The 27,010-nt window shown below is 38.3% G+C and overlaps 1 protein-coding gene and 1 non-coding gene across 2 annotated transcripts in view; both read right to left on the bottom strand.

The window, feature by feature from the left end:
* The window catches only part of Dpp10 (dipeptidyl peptidase like 10), a 512,276-nt gene that overhangs the window by 150,629 nt on the left and 334,637 nt on the right, over positions 1 to 27,010 (bottom strand). The window contains exons 6-7 of the mRNA XM_035445836.1: positions 7,314 to 7,366; positions 7,135 to 7,216 (exon numbers count right to left, since the gene is read on the bottom strand). Of these exons, the coding sequence (XP_035301727.1) occupies positions 7,135 to 7,216; positions 7,314 to 7,366 (135 nt within the window). The remainder of the gene's footprint in view (positions 1 to 7,134; positions 7,217 to 7,313; positions 7,367 to 27,010) is intronic.
* LOC113835985 lies at positions 10,124 to 10,227 on the bottom strand. The gene has a single exon (XR_003485890.1). It is a non-coding gene; the product is annotated as a U6 spliceosomal RNA (small nuclear RNA).

Below are 27,010 nucleotides of genomic sequence, written 5' to 3'. Positions count from 1 at the left end.
TCTTTAGGCTGTAGGATGGGCTTCAAGAGTTTCTAGCCTTGCCCCACTTCCTGTACTTTCTCTTACCTTCCCAGGTATGAGGAAATGTGACCTCTCTGCTTCCTGCTCCTGATATGCCTTCCTCAGTATCACAGGCTGTGTCTTTCTCAAATCATAGGCTAAAATAAGTCCTTTCTTCTTTAACTTGCATTTGGTCATGGTGTTTTATTACAACAAAGAAAAGTAACTAACACAGTGGAGAAAATTACTGAACCTCAAGGAACATATAAAAGATTCACAAACCATTAGTATTTAGTGAGTTTGCCTACGATGAAGAAGGATGAAGTTGCTCAAGTAAAAAAGTGAACACAGACACAAAACCATTCTAACGAATCAAAGTGGGTCACAGCAACTTAGTATTAACAGCAGTTGTGCAGTAGTATTTTGATTTCTTCTCAAGTAGTGCCACTACCAGGTGACTAAGCATTCAAATGTATGACCCTGTGGGGACCATTCTTACTCAAACCACTCTACATGGGATTTTGAAATCTCAAAATCAGTCCTGAATGGTATGCTTCCTTCAACAGACCATACCATCTAATAGCTACTAAACAGTTCCACCAACTAGAGATGAAGAATTCAAACATATAAGACTTTGGGGTCATTCCCATTCAATGCATCACTTAAGGCAACAACTAAATCACTTGGATTAGGGTTCTGTGCTATGACCTCCTAAAAGCCCTATCGTCCACACATCAGCATGTGTAGCTGATCCTCCTGTCAACCTAACAGCACAATCTTTAGAAGTCAAGGGCTCTTCCATCCTTCTGAAGATTAACTTGGCAGGCGAGAGGGCTTTCAGTAGTGGTAGTTAGGAGCCTGAAATGAGAGCTACCTATCCTGGTCTATGCAACTTCAGACCTGAAGCGGAACTTTGTACTAAGAATAAAATTCCATTATTCAGATTTCAGATGAAAATGTTCTCATATGCTCCAGGCATGCTCCAAGACCACATATACTTCAACCTACTCTGAATGAGTAAGAGATCTTCTGTCCAGCCAAAAGCAGAAATTAATCTAAATTAACTATAGCTTTATACCTACAGATCTTCTTACAGATCTTCAAACGTTCAGACTCTAGAGATCTGAATAATTACATGTCTACTAGTATAATGGCTGTCTCAGTAGAAAGATGGAAATCTGCTGCTTCCTATATTCCCTCTTTTTAGAGTCCTCTGTTTCTTCTAATAAAACAAGAGTTGAAGTTAAAGTGGTGTTCATAATTACCATCTTCTTCAGAAGATGTATATGTTTGCTGCTTCCAAGGTATTTTCTTCACAACATTTGCCACATCCAAAATCTCTTCAATCACAGTAAAGCAATTAAAGACCCTGGCCAAGCAATGAAGCACTAACTTAAACCCGCTTTATTACACACATCATATGACTCTCCTAGTCTTCTGCATAACCAAGATCTTATTTTTTTATAGCAAATAAGATTAGAAAATGAAGACAAGGGATCAGGAATTAATTATCCCCAAGTAAGTATACAATCCAGGACTCTTTAATTAATTGAATCCATAACTAATTAAAGTATTGCACCGGCACAACAGTCATAAAATCACACTGCTAAGTTTGCTGATAGCCTCAAATATTGACAAAGATGTCATACCCATATGAAATCCACCATTACTCATTTTTGGTTCATGTTGTTTACTTTATTTTCATGTACAAAAACATAACCTTGATATATACTGATTTCCTTACAAAAGTTTTATAAAAGACATTTAAAAATGCTTTTGAAAAAGTCTGAAGAACTGTGGTTTAGATCCCACAAATCTACAGGTTTTAAAATCCCACCCAATTTAGAGAATGGGCAGGAAGTGAACTGGAATTGGTATGTAAAATAAGAATGTTTCTAATTTAAATAAAAATTTGTATTAAAATTCAATTAAATATTGCTTTCAATAAGCCATTTCTTTCATAATTTTTAAATAGCAATAAAAACTAACAACTAAACTACTTATAGCAGGTATTATTTGGAGTGCCTTCTATCTGTATGAATGGATTAAGTAACAAAAGTGATTGGGAAGGCATTGCTATTAGCTCTTCATCAGTGAGGCAAAAATAAGCCAAGTAGAAAGGAAAAGGAAAAGGCTAGAGAGACAGATCAGTGGTTAAGAGTGAGTGCTGGGGTGCAGAACTAAATAGAGAATTCTCAACAGAGGAATCTGAAATGGCTGAAAGACACTTAAGAAAGTGCTCAAAATCATTGGCCATCAGAGAATCACCTCACACCTGTCAGAATGGCTAAAATCAAAAATGACAATGACAATCTATGCTGGAGAGGATGTGGAGAAAAAGGAACACTCCTCCATTGCTGGTGGGAGTGCGAACTTATAAGACCACTCTGGAAATCAGTATGGTGGTTGCCCAGAAAAATGGGAATCAGTCTACCTCAAGATCCAACCATTCCTCTCTTGGGTATATACCCAAATAGTGCATGTTCATACAACAAGGACATATGTTCAACCATGTTCATAGCAGCATTGTTTGTAATAGCCAGAACCTGGAAGCAACCTAGATGCCCCTCAACTGAAGAATGGATGGAGAAAATGTGGTACATTTATACAATGGAGTACTACTCAGCAGATAAAAGCAATGGAATCTTGAAATTCTCAGACAAATGGATGTAACTAGAAGAAACCATCATGAGTGAGGTAACCCAGTCACAAAAAGACAAACATAGTATGTACTCACTCATATATGAATTTTAGACATACAGCAAAGGATTACCAGCCTATAATTTTCTAGAGATCTGAATTCAGTTCCCTGAAGTCACATTGGGAGACTTAGAACTGTCCATAACTGCAGACTCTTCTGGTCTCTTAAAGCACCTGCAGCCACATATACATGCTTGCACCCCTACAGTTATGCATAATCAAAAATAATAAAAATGAAATCTTAGAAATAAAAATAAAAATCTCATGTCAAAAAATATAAAAGTAAAGGTAAGCCAAATGGAAAATAAAAGAAATCCAGAAAGAAAATAAACACTATACTTCAGTTTGTTGTTACCAGTAGTTAGAACCATTCATGAATGACTTTCATGAGAGAACATATAATTTTAATTTTTAAATTTTTAATATTTATTTTATGCATTTGGGTATTTTGCCTACATTTCTGTCTATGCACCATATGCCTAAAAAGGACACAAGAATATTTTTAATAATGATCTTAGAATTATGTAGAAAAATTAATTATTAAGAATTATGAGATAAAATAATTAATACATCATTGACAGTACCAAAGGGACATTATTTTAGTGCAGATATAAATAGGTCTCTCCCAGAATTGGAAAATGAATGCCACTGAAATTAGCCAATGTTTGAATGAATTTCTAAGGATTCACAAGAAACATGAAATTAGATTGTTTCTAGGTTCAAGTATTTCATTGATCCTGACTTTGGAAAAAATGGCCAGCATGATTGTTCATGCTGCCAACTTGAAGCACTGAGATTTGGGTGACTGCCCACATCCTGCTAACACTATCTGCTCCCCTATATAACACTCCTGCTTCTGGTCCCTGTGGCTACACACAAACACCTTTATTATGTTTGCTCTGCGAGCAACAGGCATATTTGTCCCTGGCCCTCAGGCAATTTTGTCACCTTTCTGTACTACTGCAAAAAAGTGACTGTAGAGACAGTTGTATAAATGAGGAGTAAAGGCATTGTTTCTAAGTTTCTCTAAGTATCTGCAGGGTAAATGCAAACATACAAGGATGGCACTGGTATCCAGGCAGCTGAATTTCATTTTCATTTTAAATCACTGGCTCGTTTGCTTCATAATGATTTATTCAACTAGTCATCTATTGAGAGAAAGATGGAGGGCTGACAAACCCAGGTACCACCCAGGCCCAGAACCAGGGCTATGAGTTAGCCCACTCCAATATTCCACATCATCTATGAACCACTTTGAGGATGTGAAGGTGCTGGGCTTAAAGATCCAAAGCTACAGGATCTCATGAAACAAGGCAACAATAGTATATACAAGAGGAGTACCAGTGAGAGTCCATTATCAATAGTGTAGCAGAAGCCAGAGGCCTCAAACCAGACCAATGATCCTTGCACTGAAAAGATGTAAAGGGCAAAGGGTTATACTGTGTGACTCACTGGGCCACACTACAGATTTCACACCTAGATTTTGTTGTTGTTGTTTGATATTTTTATGTTTTGGTTTTTGACTATACTTTTAAATTTTGTTTTGTTTTGGGGTGGAGGTCATGAGGGCACAGGGGTGGAGATGGGGAGATGAATGAGATCCAGGTGCATGGGGTGAAACACACAAAGAATCAATAAAAGTTAAAAAAAAAGCCTAATCACTTATTTAATGTAGAAAATATAGTGAATATAGAATATTTTGGAGGATTTATTTGTGAAATATAACTTAGTGACTATTATACTCACATACACATTTCTCAATATTTTAAAGTAAACCTTTTATTTGCTCAACTTAGCTCTCACATCGATCCATAAAACTATGCTAAAAATGTAGAAAACAGTGCATTCTCTCTCTATTTTGAGCGGGTGACTCAAACATTATATTTAACTCTCAGTTTCCATTTCAGGGAATAAATACATCCACCACGTTACCACAAAAGTGTACTTGTCAGTAATATTGATTATGTATCGAGGCTTGGTTCTAAACAGATAACACCTAAATATTGCTGAGTGCCACACTGTGATTGTCAAAACGAACGGATGGTGCAGGTCTCTAACTTTCCTTCCAACCTGCCTTACTCTTTCCTCACTATGCTCACGATTACAAAAATAAAACTATTAAACTGTTGTTTTTAATGTAAAGTTAAAATAATATAGTATTGTAAATGAGGAAGGCTTGAAGGCAAAGCTAAATGTCTTAATTTTTGCAGTGGTGAAAGTAACGACTTGGCTGAGGTCAAATGATCAGCCTCTGCCATAGTCACTCATCTCATGCTTGCTTATTTCAAGACAATTTCATGATTTTCCCTGTAGCCTACTTGTGAAATTGCTAATGCCATTTCATTTTTTTAAACCTAGCAGGGTTAGAAATTATTTCTTGGATTTATAAATGGTGCAATGAATTATTCATAAAAACAGCAATATTGGGTGTTATATTGAAAGGAAGAGTCATAGTATTCAAACTTTTGTTGTGATATGATGGATTAGATGTTTTCATTTTATTAATGAAGAAATTGAGGAACATAGAAAATCAGAAAAATACTTCAGCCCATCTGGCTAATGCTGAACTATCAATTTTAATTTGTAAAACATTTAGATGTTTCTAAACTCAATTAAAAGACTTTTAAAGGTTAAATTTAGGCCTATAAATAAGATAAACACATGCTGATTAAATCATCATGAATTAAATTTCACATTTTAGAGATATAATAATCATCTTAAAATCCCCTTACTCTTGGCGCATATTTCAGTTGTATCATGTAAAATTGACAGTACCCCAAAGAAAGATATCACACACCCAACATGAGTAGCAAGTAAGCATGAATTGGGGCATCATTACTGAGATTGTTCTAACAGGCTCAGTAGAGAAATACATCCACCACTGGGGAATCTACACAATTATCCCTATAGCACATTCATCAAAATGTGTACTATGAAGCATGAAGGTCATCTCACATTCAAAGTATAGAAAAGCTTCTAAATAATATGTGTTAACACCAATTCTGTATCACCATGAGTTAAAAAGTAAGTATTAACTTAATCCATCTGAAAGGAGACATCACAATGGAAAATGAAACTAAATCTTACTAAAACATTATTATCAAGTGTACCTGTTAGGGATTAGATAGAATTTAGAGAACTCTAGAGATTTCTATGTTTGTCTTAGAAAGTAAAAATAGAATGTGAACATCATTGGGCCTGGAGTTTGCTGCAGGAAGGTGCTTGCCTCCAAGCCTAATGATCTGAGGAAGATTCCTGGGGCTCACGTGTTGGAAGGAGAGAACCAAGCCCCACAGGCTGTTTTCTGGCCTCTACACAAGTCAGCCACAGGCATGCATGTGCACCCCCCACACACAAATCATAAACAATTTTAAAATTAATGTAGTATTAAGGAACGGTGTTGAGGCTCAGTTGGTACAGCACTTGCTGGATATGCCCCGAATTTGATTCCCAGCACCTCATAAACCATGTGTTTATGTGTTTATGTGTTTATGACTGCAATCCCAGCATTTAGGAGAGGATGGCAAGAGGGTCATCAAGGTCACCCTTGTGTACACAGGTAGTTTAAGACCAGACTAGACTAAAAGAGACCTTATGTCCAAAACTAAACAAACAAAAGAAATACAACAGCAAAGTAAGTATATGAATACACAGGTGATTGTCAAATATTTCTGCCTCCATTATTTCAGTAATAAAGAATTTCATAATTAATTTCGCAAAAGAGCTGGCAACACTTGGAAGTAGGAATTGTGTGGAAGTAAGACTTAATATCCTAGATTTTTCTTCTGTTTTCATTATTAATTATGGGTTTGACCATCTAGTACCTGCTAGCTAAACACTTTTTAAATTGGTCAAATAGCAAGTACTACTAGTGCCATTTGATAGATTCTTTCATGTGTGTGGGGTGATGGGGTGGTGTGTGTGTGTGTGTGTTCACACATATGCACAGGTAGCAGAGGATATACCAGTGTGTGTGTATGTGTGTATGTGTATGGTAAGCCAGGGGTCAAACTTGGATGTCACTTCCAGTCACCCTTTTTTGAGAAAACATATTTTATAAGTGGTGGAACTGACTGAATGGGCTATCCTGGCTGGCCAAGAAGCTTCAGGGATCCAGCTGTGTGTCTCTCTCCAGGGCTGGGGTTCCAAGCACACACCATCACACCTAGCTTTTTAATAGGTAGTGGAGTTAATACTGAGGATCTCATGCTTCTTGGCTTTACCCACTGAGCTGCCTCCCACTCTTCATTTGACACACTCTTAGGAAAGCACTTAAGAAAAATGTTTTAAATAAAGAAATATTTATTTAAGATAACCAATGCAGAGGATCTTAGAGAAATGACAAGGGTTGCAGTAAAACTGCACAGGGATATGAGTTCTACAAAGACCTTTCATTTAGCCTCACTGGACAGGGGCTGGGCAGAGCATGCTTACCAGCTGCTGTCCTTGCACACCCCAGGCCGCATACTGCAACACCGAGTCCTCGACTTCTGGAGGATTCAGCTCCCACACTTCCCTTGAAAAGATGTAAATATTTTCATGTGAACAAACTGACATCTGTGACAACTTAGCCTGACAGTGACTCATAAAGTGCAGAAAAGCAAAGAACTTACCCAGTGTGAATGTTGTAAATCAAATATGAAGCAGTAAATGAATAATGAAAAATCTGAAATAAAAAGAAGAGCGTAATTAATCATTGTTTTCAGAAAAGTATTGATCCTAATGCACACTAAAGATTGGCTTTTTAGGGAAAATATAAGACATGAAATATGCCAGTTAAGGTGTTTATTGAGTTTTTGTGCCTTTTTAACCAGTAAACACATCTTCCTATTATCCATTCTGCCTGTCCTGAGTGCTCTCTCTCTTCTTCTTCTCTCTCTCTCTCTCTCTCTCTCTCTCTCTCTCTCTCTCTCTCTCTGTGTGTGTGTGTGTGTGTGTGTGTGTGTGTGTGTGTGTGTGAGTGTCTGTATGTGTATGTGTGTGTGCATGCAAGTGTGTGAATTACACTTTGGAACCTGAGGTCAACATAGGCTCTAGTTCCTCAGGTGCTATCTATATTTTCTTAATGGCTTTTGAAGCAGACTAATCCCCTGGTCCCAATTTTTGGCTGAAATGTGCCCCAGGCAGAGCCTCCTTAAACTTGTCTGTTTTGTAAGTTTTACTAACTCTCTTACCTTATTCTCTGTTCCCCATATCATTCCTGCTTCTCTCTGACACTCAAGAACTTTCATCTTTCAGTTTCTATATGTCCTTCAGCCCCATCAGCTCTATCTCACATGCCTAGCCTATGTGTCATGCAAATTAAATTCACTTTTTCTGTGGGTCATGCATGTACATGGTTTTAAACTTATTTGTTTATTTTTTGAATTAGGGTATCCTCAACAGTGGTGGAAATTTCCTTTGGGTACAGCCCGTCCTTGCTGCTGATAGTGACACTACACTGAAATATATTTTACTCCCAGGTTCTTAGACAATCTTCATTGCTTAAGGTTAATTGTATCAATATTTTAAGCATACCTACTTTTCCCAGATACAAGAACTAATGACTTTCTCAAGCTCATCTAACTAGATAGCATTATGCTTACACACAATACTCCGATGATATTCATTGAACAATCTTTCTAAAAGGGAAAAACACAATTTTTTTGCAAAAGTGTTTGCTAGTAAAACCAAATTGGGTCAATGTCTTCTTGCCATTGCATAGTGATGCTTTATGAAACAGTTGGTTGCTGATTAGTAACCTTCAATAATTTCTTTTAATTTCATTTTTAATTATATATATGCAGGTGGGGAATGTACTGTGTATGTTCATCTTATTGATTATTGAATAAAGTACTGTTTGGCTAATAAGACAGCAAGTTAGACAGGACTAGGAGTCAAAGGGGATTCTGGGAAATGTAGTAAAGAAGTGGTGATCCAGGCAGGAAGTGACATAGCACAGAGACTCATATTTAAGCAAGGAGAAACAGGAAGTGTCCTTTTCCTCTCCGTTCTTCCTCCAGCGGCACAATGTGATCCACCAACAAGGAGGGACACCAATGGAAGGTGTCCGATAAGTGTTATAAAATATATAGATTTATGATAATTAAGAATGAGCTAACAGATGAGAATCCTAGTCATTGGCCAAGCAGCATTTGTACCTAATGTGAGTTTCTGTGTATTCATTTGGGCCCTAACTTGGGCGGGCAGCTGGTGTAAAGTACACACGTGACAGAGGGGCTGGGCGGCTTTGGTGGAAAGATTTATCATAAAAGGTATATCTGTAGGAGTATGTGTACATTAGTTCAGATGATCCCAGAGGATATAAAAGTTGTGGGATCTCCTGAAGCTGTAGTTACAAGTGGTTGTAAGCCACCCAACATGGCTTCTCTGAACTGATCACAGATTCCCTGAAAAAAATAAAAAACATCAAGTTCTCTGAACTTCTGGGCTATTGTTAAATCTCTTCTTCACGCTATTTTGGTGTTCTCCTTAAATGATTCAGTTCATAAAGCAGTTGCCATGCAAGCATGAAGACAGTCTGCATGTGTGTATGCAGTTGAACATGAACTTGCATGTGTGTGTATGTTGCTATTCAACTTGAAAAAATCGTCTCTGCCTACTTTGTGTTTTGAGATACTGTGTCTGAACTGGGGCTCACTGATTCAACTACCCTGGCTGGCCAACTAGCCCCTGTGGATCCTCCTGTCTCAGAATCCTCAGCACTGGGATTTCAGGAAAAAACTACCTTCTTTAGCTTTTTGCTGTTGTTGTTGTTCTTTTTCATTTATTTAAATTAGAAACAATCTTACTTTTACATATCAAATCCAGTTCCCTCTGGCTCCCATCATCACATGCCCCCCACCGATCCCCCCTTCCCATTCCCCTTCTGCTCTCCAGGGAGGCTGAGGCCTTCCACAGGGGATCATCAAAGTCTCTCACATCATGTATCTAGGCTAAGAGAGTATCCCTCGATGGGGAATGGGCTCCCAAAGTACACTAGGGATAAATACTGTTCCACTACCAGAGGCCCCATAGACTGCCCAGGTCTCCTAACTGACACCCAAGTGCATGGAGCCTGGTTTGGTCCTATGCTGGTTTCCCTACTGTCTGTCTGGTGTCCATGAGCTCCCTCTTCCCTAGCTTTTTAAAAAGTATTTATATTTTTGTTTATACATATGAGTGTTTGCCTGGATGTGCTTCTGTGCACAATGTACATACATTGACCAGAAGATTCTTTGAAACTGGAGTTACAGATTGCTATTAGCCACCATATGAATGATGGGAATCAAACCTGAATACTCTGGAAGAGCAGCCATTATGCTTAACCACTGAGAGATCTCTATGGCCCTGTGTCTAGCTTTATTTGAGTTCTGGAGAACAAATCCAGGTCACCATGCTTATGTGGCAACAGCTTTTCCAACTCTGCCACTTTCCTTACTATAATGATAAGATAATTTTTAATGGGTTTGCATGTCATCCTTACACTGGGTCCATGCTAATATTGTCTGCATCTTTCCAATTTTAGCACATATTCTGCCAAAGCAAGAGATGATTTCAAGCTTGAAACTGTGGATCCACCATTGTAGCTGACAAAGAGATGAGAAATATGCCTGCCTATGTCAACATCTTTTATCTCTACATGTTCTATTCACCAAAGCAACCTGTCAACGAGCAATTTCTCTTCACAGCAGATAAATGTGTGAGCTGTGGTATGAGTGCAAAGAAGCCATTCACCTCTGATCAGCCAGCACATATGGTCATTCACCTTTACCACTGATCACTCAGCACACATGCCCAGGTTTCTAGCCCCACATTAATCATTCAAGCAACATTTCCTCTGTATTAACATCTGGAGCAAAACAGACCAGCACCAGCAAAGTAATCACTGAAACATGAGTTGGTAGAGCCAAAGAATCTTGGTCTCTTTCTATAATAGCTAGTCTAGAGGTTGCCATCTCTTATAGGGGAATCAAAAATACGTAGATGGGGCTGGCTTAATGACTCAAAGACTAAAGTTGTTGCTGTGTAAGCAAAAGGATCAGAGTTCAAAGCCCCAGGAACCCATGTAAATGTTGGCTGTATATGGCAGTCTACCTGTAATTTCAAGCTGGATAAGAAAGCTAACCATCTTGGTGATCTTTAGGTTTGTTGAGAGCCCCAGCCTTAATAATTAAGATGAAATATTGATTGAGGATGATTTCTGACATCAGTGATAGACCTTCCCATGCATGTATATACAAATGCACAGATGCATACACTCAGGCACACACACACACACACACACACACACACACACACACACACACACACACACACACACACACGCAAGCATTCATGCATTGAACATGCACACAAATCATCCATATGCACACATGTAAACCACATGCACATAGGGAAAATCAACAACAGGCAAAATTTTTAGCTGCCGTTCAGATAGTGTGAATTAGAAAGCAGGAAAAATGTGCTTTCTGATTCATAGTCCATTATAACATTTCTTTCTTTCTACAGGTATGTCATGGTGGCACATCACTTCTAAATTATCTTTAGTTTATAGCCCTGACTTGTCTGTAAAGCTATAGCAGGTTGAAATAATACAGGGTTTGAGCCAATCTGTATGTGCTGCAAAGCCAGAAGTTTCTAAAATAGCTTAGACTCCAGCATTGTACACAGGTTAGAGCTCTTTTCTGTAAGTTCAGTGTCCTTTGTCACAATGCATGAGGCTGGGCATGTCCATATGTACATTTCACTCATTGTATCTCAAATATGCCTTGTGGTACAACTTTGTAGAATTAAAATCAGATCCTATACCCAGCGTAGAACATAGAGTATTGATGATAAGAAGGAAGGTCTCAAATAAGGCTAAGAATATGCACACTCTCTCTCTTTCCATTTATAAAATAGTGGATTAATTTAAAAAGCAGGCTATTCAACGAGATGTGTACTTATCTTTAGTAAACATCTGCTGAAAGGCACTGTTCTAAATTTACCTCTTATCATGACTTCAACAACATTCTTGTCTTCAAATATTTCTTTCTGGTACTCCTTTTAAAAATTCCTCCTTTTCTTTTTTTGAGATTATAATACAATTACATTATTTTCACAAGACAGAGAACATTACCAAAAAAAAACTATAAGCAATCAAAACACATAATGATGGATCCAGGTCCCACTGGATCCATCTACAATACAATTCCCAAACCTTATGTTCTGGAATTATTGCAGAAGTGAGAACAGTAAGATTGCAAGAGCAGAAGGATTAGGGAGTTTTATGCAGGTTTGTGTCTCCTAGTAATATCAGATGCTAATTCCATAAAGTCTCACCATCATGACTGGTTAAACAAAAACAGAGCAAGAACAAGAACAGTAACAATAGGCACAATAATGTTCATTGAAAGGGGAAAAGCCTAGGAAGTCTTAACCCTACACAAAGAACTAAATTCCACTAAGGAATCTTTCTGGTATTGTTTAACATTTATGTCATTTACTTTTAGTATTGGCTTCCTTCATTTATGGGCAAGGCAAATTAGCTTCACACTGAGGAGTAATCTAGTAGCCACCTAAAGTTAGTGAGGTGGTAGAGTTGATGGGAGGCTGGGATGGTCTGGGAGGTCCATGGTCACAGAGAGGTTAATATCGGAAAGAAACCAGTCAGAGAAGAGAAAAGCCGGGAATCTCTGGATAAGGCTAGCTAAATCCCACTGGTATAGCACAGTTTTATGAAATCTCTGCAGGTAACCTATGGCTTATTATAATACTAAAGCACACACATGAGATTGTATGTGGAACTATGTATAGTAGAAAGAGCAAATCTAAGAAATCCCATGCTATGCAGATGAACCCCAAAGTCCATGCAATCCAAACAACCTTAAAATTCCATACAATGTGACATAAATGCCACTTAATTGTTTGTACATGGGGTCTGTTTGGGTTGCCAAGCTTTATCTTATATACAGCTGCTTCCTTCCTTGCAAATGTATCTGTCTCTACTCTGCCCCTCTTTTAAATTAATATCCATTTGTCTCCATCCAACTCCTTGGATCTGGATGCAAGAACCTGTGACTTCATTGGAAATGGTATAACTTGATCAGAGCTACTTAACTATGTATAACTCTGGCCCTCTATTTAAACCCCATGTCAAAATCAGGAACAAGACAAAGCAGTCCACTCTCTGCATATCTCTTCTATATTGTACTTGAAGTTCTAGATACAACAATAAGACAAAAAAGGAAAGGAAGAAGTCAAATTTCACTATTTGCAGGTGATATGATTGTTTACGTAAGTGACCCAAAAAACTCTACCAGGGAACTCCTACAGCTGATAAACACCTTCAGCAAAGTAGCAGGATACAAAATTAACTCAAAAAATCAGTAGCCCTACTTTATACAGATGATAAATGCAATGAGAGAGAAATCAGAGAAACATCCCCCTTCACAATAGCCACAAACAACACAAAATATCTTGGGGTAATGCTAATCAAAAGAGTGAAAACCTGTACAGTAAGAACTTTGAGTCTTTAAAGAAAGAAATTAAAGTAGATACAAGAAAATGGAAAGATCCCCAATGCTCTTAGATAGGTAGGGTCAACATAGTAAAAATGGCAATCTTTCCAAAAGCAATCTGCACATTCAACGAAATCCCCATAAAAATCCCAACACAGTTCTTCACAGACCTGGAAAGAACAATACTCATCTTTATATGGGAAAAAAACCCAGGATAGCCAAAACAACCCTGTATAATAAAAGAACTTCTGGAGGCGTCACCATCCCTGACTCTAAGGTCTATTATAGAGCCATACTCCTGAAAATACCTTGGTATTGGCACAAAAACAGACAGATAGACCAATGGAATTGAATTGAAAACCCTGATATTAACCCAAACACCTATGAACACCTGATTTTTGTCAAAGAAACTAAATCAATACAATGGAAAAAAGCATCTACAACAAATGGTGCTGAAACAACTGGATTCGGACATGCAGACAATTGCAGATAGATCCATATCTATCACCATGCACAAAACTTAAATCCAAATGGATCAAAGACCTCAACATAAATCCAGCCACACTGAACCTTCTAGAAAAGAAAGTGGGAGATAACCTTGAATGAATTGGTACAGAAGACTGCTTCCTGAACATAACACCAGTAGCACAGACATTGAGATCTACAATTAATAAATGGGCCCCCCCTGAAACTGAGAAGCTTCTGTAAAGTAAAGTACACAGTCAGTAACACAAAACAGCAGCCCACAGAATGGGAAAAGATCTTCACCAACTCCGCATCTGAAGGAGGGCTGATTTCCAAAATATACAATGAACTCAAGAAGCTAGCCACCAAAAAACCAATCAATGAAATAAAAAAGTGCGGTGTAGAGCTAAATAGAGAATTTTCAACAGAGAAATCTAAAATGGCTGAAACACACTTAAGAAAGTGCTCAAAATCCTTAGCCATCAGAAAAATGCAACTCAAAACCACTCTGAGATACCATCTTACACTGGCCAGAATGGCTAAAATCAAACACCAATGACAGTCTATGCTGGAGAGAATGTGGAGAAAAAGGAACACTCCTCCATTGCTGGTGGGAGTGCAAACTTGTACAACTGCTTTGGAAATAAGTATGGCAGTTTCTCAGGAACATGGGAATCAGTCCATCTCAAGATCCAGCAGTTCCTCTCTTGGGCATATACCCAAATACAACAAGGACATATGTTCAACCATGTTCATAGCAGCGTCGTTTGTAATAGACAGAAACTGGAAGTAACCTAGATACCCCTCAAATGAAGAATGGATAGAGAAAATGTGGTATATTTATACAATGGAGAATATTTATACTCAGCAGAAAAAAACAATAGAATCTTGAAATTCTCAGGCAAATTGATGAAACTAGAGGAAACCATCCTGGGTGAGGTAACCCAGTCACAAAAACACAAATATGGCATGTACTCACTCATATATGAATTTTATACATAAAGGATTACCAGCCTACAGTCCTCATCACCAAAAGGAACTAGGGAACTAGAAGAGTTCTAAAAGAAAAATGCATGGACCCCGGAGAATAGGAAGGGGCAGTGTCTCCTTAACTAATTGGGAGCATGAAGGTAGGGGAGAGGGAGCTGACAGAATGAGAGGAGGAGAAAAGGAGGAGAGACAAGGAAATGGAGAAGCAGAAAGGTTGAGTCGGGGAAGAATAGAGGAGAGCAGGACGAGAGATATCATAACAGAGGGAGCGATTATAGGTCTGAGGAGAGAACTGGCACTAGGGAGATTTCCGGAGATCTACAAAGATGACACCAATTGACAATCCAGGCAATGGTGGAGAGGCTACCCTAAATGCCCTTCTGCTATAATGAGACTGATGACTACTTTATATGCCATCCTAGAGCCCTCATCCAGTGGCTTATGGAAACAGAGGCAGACACCCACAGCTATACACTGAACTGACCTCTGGAACCCAGTTGCAGAGAGGGAGGAATGACAATCAAAGTGGTCAGGACCAGGCTTGTGAAACTCACAGAAACAGCTGGCCTGAACAAGGGGGAGAACATGGACCCCAGACTGATGTCTGGGAGGCCAGTATGGGACTGATCCAGACCTCTTTACTGCATGTCAATGAGGAGGCCTCCGCACTCTAAGGGGCCCGTGGCAGTGGTTCAGTATTTTTCCCTGGTGTAAGAAGGGACTTTGAGAGCCCATCCCACGTGAAGGGATGCTCCCTCGGCCTGGACACATGGGGGAGGGCCGAGGCCCGGCCCAAAATGATGTGGTAGCCCCATGGCTTTGGGGAAGCCCCATGGAGGGCCCTCCCCTGCCTGGGGAGCAGAGGGGGCATGGAGTGGGGGACTGGTGGGAGGCTGGGGGCAGGGGGGGAGAGAAGGGATTGACATGTGAAGCAAGCTTGTTCCTAATTTGAACTAATTAGAAAAAAAGGTATAAAAAATAAATAAACCCCATTATAGGACCAGGAAGATAAACTTTGGTGTCACTGAACCTCTTTGTCTTCCCAGCGTGACCAAACTTAATAAATCTCCTTATTCTGATGTTCACTGGGATTTGTTTGTTTAGTTTGAATACTGAGAATGGATGGCTAAACTTGATTTACCAGGATGATCAGGGCCACAACTCCAGAAACCATGCGTAGAGTAAGCAAGGATTTTTCTGTAGAAAAATATTCTCATTGTAACAGTGGGGCTCAAAAATTCATAAACAGGACTATGCATGAATTAATTGTGATTATCAAATTAAGAGAGATTTCACTATTAGAAAGATGATTTAATATATTAGATTAAACACTTAGGCCTCATCTTCCTTTAGCTTTTTTTTGTCATTTTACACTTTGAATATCAGTTATTGCCTAACTCATCTGTGAGGATTTTTGTCAAGGAGAATTAGACTCACAAGAAGAAGGGAGCAGGTGATAGGATAACTTCTGCCTGAACCAGAGTTGGTATCTTGGTATAGGAAAGCTTTCTCTGCACTGTTGTTAAGCTGCTAAATTGATATAAATTAGATGGTTTTTTTCATGATCCAGAGAATATTTCAAATGGGATTATGGATTTTCCATCAACTCAAAGAATGAGGGAAACTGAACTGTGGGAAAGTAAGCCTGAATCAATAGCATTTATAAAGAACGAGAATGACACAGCAAGCAGACAGCACAGACCAAAGTGTATTTGTTTCTTTTGGAATTTGGTGATAGAATGCATCCAAGTTTATTCTAGCGACACCTTTGAAGAGGAGTTAGTGGTGACCCTTTGATTGAAAGGCTTTACTTTTATTGTGGTGTTAAGAGCAGGATCCATGAGGGTTCTGTCTTTCCTGTCATAAATATGGCTCATAACATTGTAAGCAACAGCTTTACAAAAATCTCCTTCAAAGATCTATTACAAAGAGGCTCTGTGAATCTGGAACAAACACTGGATAGAAGGGAGAGTGAGCAGGAAATAATGGAAACTTCGATAAACGTTCATCAACATTTAAAATTAGATTCCTAACTTTTCTCATACTCATTTACTTTATTATATTTACTTTATTATATTATTATATTACAAACTAGAAGTTTTCCTTGTTGCATTTTCATAAATCCTCACTCAGTTTTGGCTGATCTAACCACCTCACCTCTCCTCTGCCGACTCTCCTATCTCCACTCCTACCTTCTCTTCTTTTTTTTTTTTTTTTTTGTTTTTCGAGACAAGGTTTCTCTGTGGCTTTGGAGACTGTCCTGGAACTAGCTCTGGTAGACCAGGCTGGTCTGGAACTCACAGAGATCCGCCTGCCTCTGCCTCTGCCTCCTGAGTGCTGGGATTAAAGGCATGCTCCACCAATGCCCGCCCCTCCCACCTTCTTATCACAAGTGTTATATCACCCTCCCTAGCCCTCTGCCTTAAAGCTTTCTTTCTCTCTCATTGGCCCATTCTAGTTTCCTGGCTTCTATACATCCTCACATTCATGTTAATACATGTCTATAAAATGTAATTCAGATATGCATATGAGAGTGAACATTTGATGTTTGTCTTTCTGAGTCAAGGTTATCACACCTAATAAAGTTTCCATTTCCAGATATTTTCCTGCAAATTTCATATTCCTTTATGGACAGATAAAAGTGCATTGTGTACACATACCACATAAGCCAGGATTGGATCAAAGTTATTGCCGACTCTAAAATTCACATTCCTTCTGCTACAATAAAAAAAGAAAAGTGCAAGCTTCCTGTTCTCTACGTTTCAGCATGGGAACCACCAATCACTTTTGTACTCACTCACATTTATAAGTCACAGATGTGGTAAACTACTCAAGGTGGTAAGATTAAAACTGCTAACAAACAAATAAAGGTATTTCTTTTTTAAAATCAATTAAACTAACAGTGACTTTACTAATAAAAACCAACTTGTGTATTGTAAGCTCATAGACTTCCTGATGTCACATCCATGAATATTGCTCCATGAATATCATTCCATGTTAAAAAAAAAAACAGCAAAAACAAACCTCCCAAAGAATTTAAAAAAAAAAGAAAGAAAACACATTCACTAGCTCAGATCTTCTGATTCTTTAAATACCCTGATCAGCATAAGCAGGCTTAGTGAACAAAAAACAATCACTCCGACATCGATGACACTCAATATAACAACTGTCTGTAACTCCAGTGCCAGGGTACCTGACTCCCATGGTAAAACACCAATGCACATAAAATGAAAATAAATTATTTTTAAAAAGAGTTATCTCCTAGTGCCTTCTCTTTCTGAGTACAACATGAGCACCCATATGTCTGGGTTAGGATTCCTTTTGCTATAAGAAGATACCATGACCAAAGGCACTTTGGGACAAGGAGAGAGGAAAGGTTCAAGTTGAATTGATGTTTCTGCATGTGAGGCTGACAAGGAGAAAAATGTGCTGGCTAGTTTTATGTCAATTTGACACAATCTAGAGTCATTTGAAAGGGGGGTACTTTAATTGATAAAATTCACAGCCATGCAGCTGGAGAGACCTGCAGAAACAGTGGACCTGACCTACTGATAGCATGGAAACCCTAGTCATAAAGCTGGGGAAACAGCATTGGACCAAACCAAGCCCTCTGAATGGGGGTGCCAGGTAGGAGGCCAAAAGAGTCTACGGGCTCTTTAACGGTGGAGCCAGTCTTTGTCCCTAGAGCACAATGGACTTTTAGAGTCCATTCCCTATGGAGGGATACTAGTGTACCTAGATACAGCAAGGAGGGACTAGGCCATCCCCCAAATTATTTGACAGACTTTGAAGGTCCCTGGTGGTAGGCCTCACTATGCCTGGGGAGGAATGGGGGGGGGGCTGGAAGGGTTGGTGCGTAACATGGGAGGATGGAAGGGTTAGAGAATGTGGGATTGGTATGTAAATATGAGTAGTAATTAAAGAATAAAAATATTTTTATGAAAAAATTTCAGAATAAAAAAATTCAAGGCTGTGGTGCATTTTCTTGGTTGATGATTGATATGGGGAAGGCGCAGTTCACTGTGGATGGTGAACTCCCTAGGTTGGTGGTTCAGGTACAATAAGAAACCAGGGTTAGAGGTCATGAGGAGCAAAGTCAGTAGGAAACATTCTCCCATAGCCTCTGCACTAACTCCTGCCTCCAGGTTCATGCCCTGACTTCCCTAAATGATGAACTATAAGATGCAAGATGAAATAAACCTTTTCTCCCCCAATCTGCTTTTGGTTTTATTGTTTTATCACAACAAAATAAATCATAATTAAGATGCCAGCCTAGGCTTCTGAGAATCTTTGTTGGGTTTTAGAACAGGCAAGTACCATAGTAAACAATAAGCAAATTTTACTGATGAAAGACTACCCAAAGAACAGATGGTATTAAGGATACATGTATGATGCAGGATAAACTCCCTTTCTCAGTGATAAGAGTAGGAAACCTATTAACTGGCTTCAGAACACTTTGCTTTTTCAAACTCTATATTAGCCTTTCTTTTCTTCTAGTAATGCCAGTGTTCGCAGGCACTCAGAAATGCATTCTTAGAGAGACTGGTGAGGCTGGATCTAAGATTAACCTCTTAGTAAGATCTAATAAGTGCAACCAGAAGATTCCATTTTAAGCTTGGGAATGTTTTCCTTATCAAGTCCTAATGTCAGGCCTTGTTACTGATAGTACTGGGTACACACATACCAAATTCTGCATGCTTAGAAACACACAATATTGAAAATAGATGTGCTGCACAGAAGTAGATTACGTCCCTCAATGAGTCAACCAAGGAAACACTTTTCTGGCTACAGAATAGAATTTTTTCAAAGTCTATGATGGTTTCTTTTAAGACAGTGAATGCAGATCTCACAAACTCTAGGGGATGGAATCTCATACCTCGTGTAGTGGTAAAGCTGGGTCTAAGATTTGGTCTTGTAAGCATCTTCCTGTGTTCAGTTTTAAACTAGGAGAGACTTATTAAGAAGGCTGTGCTGGCTAGTTTTATTTCAACTCAACACATGCTAGAGTCATTTTGATATAAGGAAACACAACTGATAAAATATCCCTACCAGATTGGCCTGTGGACAAATCTGTGGTTAATTTTCTTGATTATTGATGTGATAGAGCCCAGATCACTGTGATCATACCCACTCCTGAGCTAGTGCCCCTGGGTACCATTGGAAAGGAGGATGAGCAAGAGAGTAAGAACCACTACTCCATGATACTACTCCATGACCTGCAAATCAGTTCTGCCTTCCATATTCCTGCCTTGGGTCCCTGTCCTGACTTTCCTGGATGAAATACAACAAAGGTGTAAGCTGCAATAAACCTTTTCACTCCCAAGTTGCTTTTAGTTTTCATATTTATCACAGCAATATAAACCCCAACTGAGACAGGAAGAGTACTGAAAAGAGTACTGCTTCTATTTCACTATGGGTTTCATGTCTATTTAATTTGTTTATCAGATCTTGGTTTAATTTTGATAAGTTGTACCTATCTAAAAATTATTCAGTTCTTTTTTATTCTTTCCATGTTTTTGGAGAGCAGTACTGACAAAACAGACAGTGTCGAGACTATTATAAGCCAAATCTAATTTTCTTCACAGTAAGTACCAGAAGCAAGCACTTTGACTTATTCAGAACAACTCCCTTTTTCAAATGTTCTGACAAGCTCATTTTCATGTGGTTACTGCAGTGTTCATAGGCACTAGAGAATGGAAGGATATAACTAAGAAATAGGCAGTACTGGATGTGATGTTACAACTTGGAACCTGCTCTCTTTCATGGCAGCCAGTAATACACATCTTGGACTTCTGAGACTATGTCATCATAGTTTCTTACTATGTCATTATAATATGCTATTATGTTACCACAGAAGATATCTCATCCTAGCAACTTAACAGTACACCCACAAACTCTTGAACAAAAAGAAATAAGTACACCCAACAGGATTATAATAATGAAATTGAGGGATGATATCAATAACAATAAGAACAAAGAAAACAATACAAAGAATCAATGACACAAAGAGTTGCCTAATAGAGAAGATCAATAAGGTAGACAAACCCTTATCCAAACTAACTAAAATGCAGAGGGAGAAGAACCAAATTAACAAAATTAGAGATGAAAGAAGGACATAACAAAAGACACTGAAAAAATCTTTAGAATCATAATGTCATGCCTTAAAAACCTGCACTCCACAAAATTGGAAAGTATAAAAGAAAAGGATAATTTTCAATAGGTACAACTTACCAAAGTTAAATCAAGATAAGATAAATAAATTAAATAATCATAATGAAATAGAAGGAGTCATTAAAAGTCTGCCAAGTCAAAACTAAATAAATAAATTAAAAACAAAACGAAAATAAAAACCAAACAAACAAACAACAGTGACAACAACAAACAAACCCAGAACTGTAGGCTGAGTTTTTCTGTCCCAACCACCTATTCAGAAATAGCCAGGAGCTGCTTCCCAAATAACTGACTGAAAGACCTAATGTAAATTATTAATGCTGCATGATAGTTCAGAGTTGTTACCACCTAACTCGTAAATTTAAATTAACCCATATTTCTTATCTATGCTTGGCCATGTGGCTCATGGCTTGTTACCTCCTTTTCTACACATCCTGCTTCCCCAGCTGGCTGATTGGCATCTCTCCTGACTTCATCTTTCATCCCATCATTCTCCTAGTTTGCTTCTCCCACTTACAGTTCCTGCCTGGCTATCAGCCAACCTTTTATGAAATCAATTAAACCAATTTTAGTGTCAAAACTTCACACAGTGTAAATGAACATTCCACAGCATATCTCCCTATTTGTCTAAATAAAACAGGACCAGGTGGTTTCAGAGCAGAATTCTATTGGAATTTAAAGAAGAGATAAGACAATTTTTCCTCAAATTATTCCATGAAATTGAAACAAAAGGAAGATTGCATACTCCATTTTATGAGGCCACCGTTACCCTGATACACAAACTACATAAAGACTCAACAGAAAAAGATAATTATAAGCCAATTTCCCTTACAAACATACATCCAAAAATTCTCAGTAAAATACAAACCCAATCCAACACACACACACACACACACACACACACACACACACACACACACACAGAGAGAGAGAGAGAGAGAGAGAGCGAGAGAGAGAGAGAGAGAGAGAGAGAGAGAGAGAGAGAGAGAAAGATCATTCACCATGATCAAGTAGGGTTCATCCCAGAGATACATATGAAAATGAGCAGATTTAATCTATTATATAATAAACTAAAAGAAAAATCACAAGATCATCTCATTATGTAAGAAAGCATTTGACAAAATCCAACACTCCTCCATGATAAAAGTACTGGAAGATTAGGGATCTAAGGGATATGTCTAAATAATATAAAGGCAATTTACAGTAAGCCTATAGCCAACATCAAATTAAATGGAAGGAAACACAAAGTAATTCCACTAAAATCAGGAACAAGACAAGATTACCCACTCTCTATATATCTATTAAATATAGTACTTGAGGTTTTAGCTTTAACAATAACACAACTGAAGGAGATCAAGGGAATACAAATTGGAAAGGAAGACAAAGTATTGTTATTTGAAGATGATATGATAGCGACCCTAAAAAACTCTACCAGGAAACTCCTACAGCTGATAAACACTTTCAGCAAAGTGGCTGGTTATAAGATTAAACTCAAAGAGGTTGGAACCCCTCCTATATACAAATGACAAAGGCTGAGACAGAAATCATTGAAATGACTCCTTTCACAATAACCTCTAATAATATAACACATCTTGAGGTAACTCTAACCAAACATGAAGATCTATATGATAAAAACTTTAAGTCTTTGAAGAATGAAATTGGAGAAGAAAATACAAGACGGAAAGAACTCTCATGTTAATAAATTAATAGGATTAACATAGTTAAAATAGTTACTTTACTGAATGCAGTCTACAATTCTTTCACAACCCACATCAATATTCCAACAAATTTCTGTACAGACCTTACAAGGACAGTCCTCAACTTGATGTGGAAAAACAAAAACAAAAACAAAAACAAAAAAACAGGATAGCAAAAAATAATTCTGATCAGTAAAACTTCTGGAGGTATCATCATCCTTTATTCAAGTTTTACTACAGAGCTATAGTAGTAAAAATCATGTGGTATTGCCATAAAAACAAACATGTTCATCAATGGAATCAAATAAAAGTATAAATACACAAATCTATGGATACCGTATTTTTGATAAAGAAGCCAGAAATGAACACTGAAACAAAATCATCAAATATGGTACTGGTCAAGCTGAATGTCTTCATGTAGAAGGCTACAAACAAATCCATGTTTATCTCCCAGCACAAAACTTGATTCCAAGTGGATCAAAGACCTCTACTTAAAATAAGACACACTGAAGCTCATAGAAGAGAAAGTGATAACACATGGTTCGGGGAAAAAATCTTTCTGAACAGAATATTGACAGTGTAGTCATAAGATCAATAATAAATGGTACCTAGTGAAACTGAAAAGCTTCTGCAAAGCAAAACACACCATCAATAAGACAAAAAGACAGCCTACAGAATTGGGAAAGGTTCTTTTCAACTTGATATTTACATCTAATAGAAGACTAACATACAAAATATATAAGAAACTCAAGAAAGAAGATATCACCATATAGTAGTGGTGCACATCTTTAATCTCAAAAGTCAGGAGGCAGAGGCAGGTAGATACCTGTGAGTTCAAGGCCAGTGTGTCTATATATGAGTTCCAGGACAGCCAGTACTACACAGTGAAACCCTGTCTTGAAAAATCCCCCACAAAAGAAAACAAAAATTAAACTAAATATCAAAAATTGTAATTTAAAAAAATGAGCTACAGAGATAAACAGAATTTTCAATACAGGAATCTCAAATGGATGAGAAACACCTAAAGAAATGTTCAACATTCTCAGCCAACAGGCAAAAGCAAATCAAAACTAGTTTGAGATTCCATCTTACACATGTCAAAATAGATAAGATAAATAACAAAAGAGACAGCTCATACTGAGGAGGATGCAGATCAAGGGAAACAATCCTCCATTGCTGATGGGAGTTCATACTACTATGGAAATCAATATGGTCATTCCTAAGAAAACTGGGAATTGATCTACCCCAAGACACAGCTGTACCAATCTTGGGCATTATACTCAAAGGATGCTCCATCCTACCACAAGGACTCTTGCTCAAATATGTTCACTGCAACTTTATTCATAGTAGCCAGAAACCTGAAATATCCTAGATGTCATGCAACTGAAGAATAGATAAAGAATCAGTGGTATATTTGTACAATGCAGTATTACTCACCTGTTTAAAAATGACATTATGAAATTTACAGACAAATGGAAGCAACTAAAAAAAAATGTCCCAAGTGAGCTAATTCAGATCAAGAAAGACAAATGTGGTATCTATTCAATTATATGTGGGTATTATCTGTTAAGTAATGATAATAAAGCTACAATCCACAGAGAGGTTAGGTATAGAAGAAGAGAATAGGGGGGGAAATATAATAGATTTTTTTAGGAGAACTGGGTGAGGGTGGGGACCGGAATAGAAGGAATAAGGTAGAAGGAGTAAGGGAGAGAATGTATCAAGAGACAGCTAGAATTTAGGGATATATGGGGGCAGTATGGAAACCCAGTGCAGCAGAAACTTCCTGGAATCTATGAGTGTGACCCAAGTGAGGACTCCTAATATTGAAGTGTACAGAGTTTGAACTGTCCATCTTTTGTAGCCAGGCAAGGCTTCCAGTGGTAGGATTAAGTTGCATTCAGTTGAGTTGCTGGCTGAGAGAGTGCTATGGAGATCTCTAAACAACCCAGGCTGAAGCGGGGACAGAGAGTCACTCTCTAAAAACTGACAGCAGGCCTCATTGCCAAGTATAATATCCATACAGCTCATTGAACATAGGTAGGTCAAGATAATGCCTGTATGGAGCCTTCACCACTGTGTTTTAGTATCTTTGGCATGATAGTATTTGGGAGGTACTCTTTGGGCAATGTAAAGAGATACCTAGATACCAACTCAGGAACAAAATCCTGGACCTACAATCTCTCCTGACTACAAGATTGTCTGTGGAAATGATGTAGCAGAACTTGTGGAAGTTGCCAGCCAATGTCTGGTTTAACTTGATGTCCATGGTAGGAGAAAGCAAGCTCATGTCTAATACTGTCTAGATGGCCAGTAACTGGAGACTTGATAGTGCAGAACTCTAGGATAGAAGCAAACATGATTTCAAAAATATTCTTAATGATGTTCTGCTATACTTATTGATTGGTACCTTGTCCAGTCATCATCAGAAAGGCTTCCTCTGGCAGCACAAGGGAGTGGGTGCAGAGTCCCACAGCTAGACATTATGTAAAAAGAGAGAATATGAATTGTAGCTCTCCATTGGGTCCCTCCCCTGGGAACATGGGGAGTCCTGTAGAAGAGGGGACAGAAAAATTGTAAGAGTCAGAGGGGATGCAGGACACCAGAAGAGCATGGCCCACTGAATCAACTAAGCATGGCTCCCATACACAGAAACTAAAACAGCAAGCACAGGGCCTGCAAGGATCTGAATCTGCAAGCATTCAGGCCCTCTGAATATATATTATGAATGTTAACTTCATGCTTTTTGTGGATCTCCAACAGTGGGAGTGGAAATGGCTCTGACTCTTTTGCCTGCTCTTGGGACTCTTTTCCCCATATTGGGTTGCCTTGTCCAGCCTCAAGATGAGGGATTTTGCCTTGTCTCATTGTATCCTCTTTTGTTATATTTGGTTGTTTTCTTTTGGAGGATTTCTTCTGAAAGGAAAAGGAGGGAGAGTGGATCTGGGAGAGAGGACAGGTGGAGAGGAGCTGGGGAGAGGGGAGGTAGGGAAGAGTGGGGGAAAACTGTAGTTAGTATGCACTGTATGAGACGAGCTTATTTATAATAATAAGAAAAAGATAACAGTGCCCTATTTTGTCATCACAGTGTCCTATTATGTCATCATAGTGCTCCATAGTGATATCAAAATGCCCTCTTATATGATAAGAATGCCTTATTCTGATATCACACTACCCTGGAAAGACAACACAGAGATCTGTTATGTCATCACATTGTCCAAGAGTGTTATCAAAGGTCTCTATTTTGTCATCACTGTGTACTATTGTATATAACAGTACATCATTATGTTATCATAGTACCCTTCTCTGCCATAAGAGCACTCTGTTTGACATCACAGTGCTATATTTTTGTCAGCAGAGTGCCCAAATAGGCCATAACAGTGCTCAATAATGCCACCAAAGTGTCATGATGTGCCATAACAATGTCCCATCAGGTTATCACAGTGCACTCTTGTGCCATCACCCTTTCCTACCTTGCTTTCACAATGCTATATTCTTGCATCACAATCGTGCATTATGTAAAAAACAGCTCTATTGTGAAGTCACAGTGCTTGACAGTATTATCATCATTCTATGTTGTGCCAAAACAATGTTTTATTGTACCATAAATTGTTGTTCTTCCACATGCCCAAGTTTTGCATCACAATGCCTTATATTACCAGCTTGGTACTCTATTTTGTCATCACACTCATCACCTGTGCCATCATAGTGATCTGTTAGTCAAAGAACTTGCCCAGTTGTGTAATCACAATGACCCATTGCACCTTAATTGTACTGTATTTTGTTATGATAGTAACTGACTAAATTACTTTTTTGTTGCTTGAAAGAGACAACATAATCAAGGCAATTTACAAAAGACAGAATTTATTTCTTTTTAGATAGAAAATAATATTTTTTTCCATTTTTATTTGAATTTGAAACAAGATTGTTTTACATGACAATCCCAGTTCCCTTCTCCCTCCTGTCCTCCCCTACCATCTCCCTAATTAAAACCCTACCTATCACATATCTTTTCTTCTATTCTTCACCTGACTCAAACTTTCTGCTCCCTCATGACCTCTGCATCCTTCTTCTTCTTTCCTTCTCATTCTCATAGCTCCCTCCCCCCCTCTTCCCATGCTCTCAATTTGCTCAGGGGATCGTGAGCCTTTCCCCTTTTCCAGGGGACAATGTTTGTCTCTTTTAGGGTCCTCCTTGTTTACTATTTTCTCTGGAAGTGTGGATTGTAGGCTGGTAATCCTGTACTCTATATCTAAAATCCACATATGAGTGAGTACATATCATGTTTGTCCAAAAGACAACATTTAATTTGCCAGCTTGTTTATAGTTTCCGAGAGTGAGTCTATGATTATCATGATAGGGAGCATAGCAACAAACACTCAAAACTAGCACTGATCCAGTATCCAAGAGCTTTTATGTAGTGGCAACAACCAGGAGACAGAAAGACAGAGAGGGACAGACAGAAACATAAACAAATAGAAAGACAGGTAGAGAGAGACAGAGATA

Source organism: Cricetulus griseus, chromosome 5 (genome assembly GCF_003668045.3).
Source record: "Cricetulus griseus strain 17A/GY chromosome 5, alternate assembly CriGri-PICRH-1.0, whole genome shotgun sequence".
NCBI lineage: Eukaryota > Metazoa > Chordata > Mammalia > Rodentia > Cricetidae > Cricetulus > Cricetulus griseus.
The sequence above is the reverse complement of the archived record's forward strand: the minus strand, read 5'-3'. Positions and strand labels throughout refer to the sequence as shown.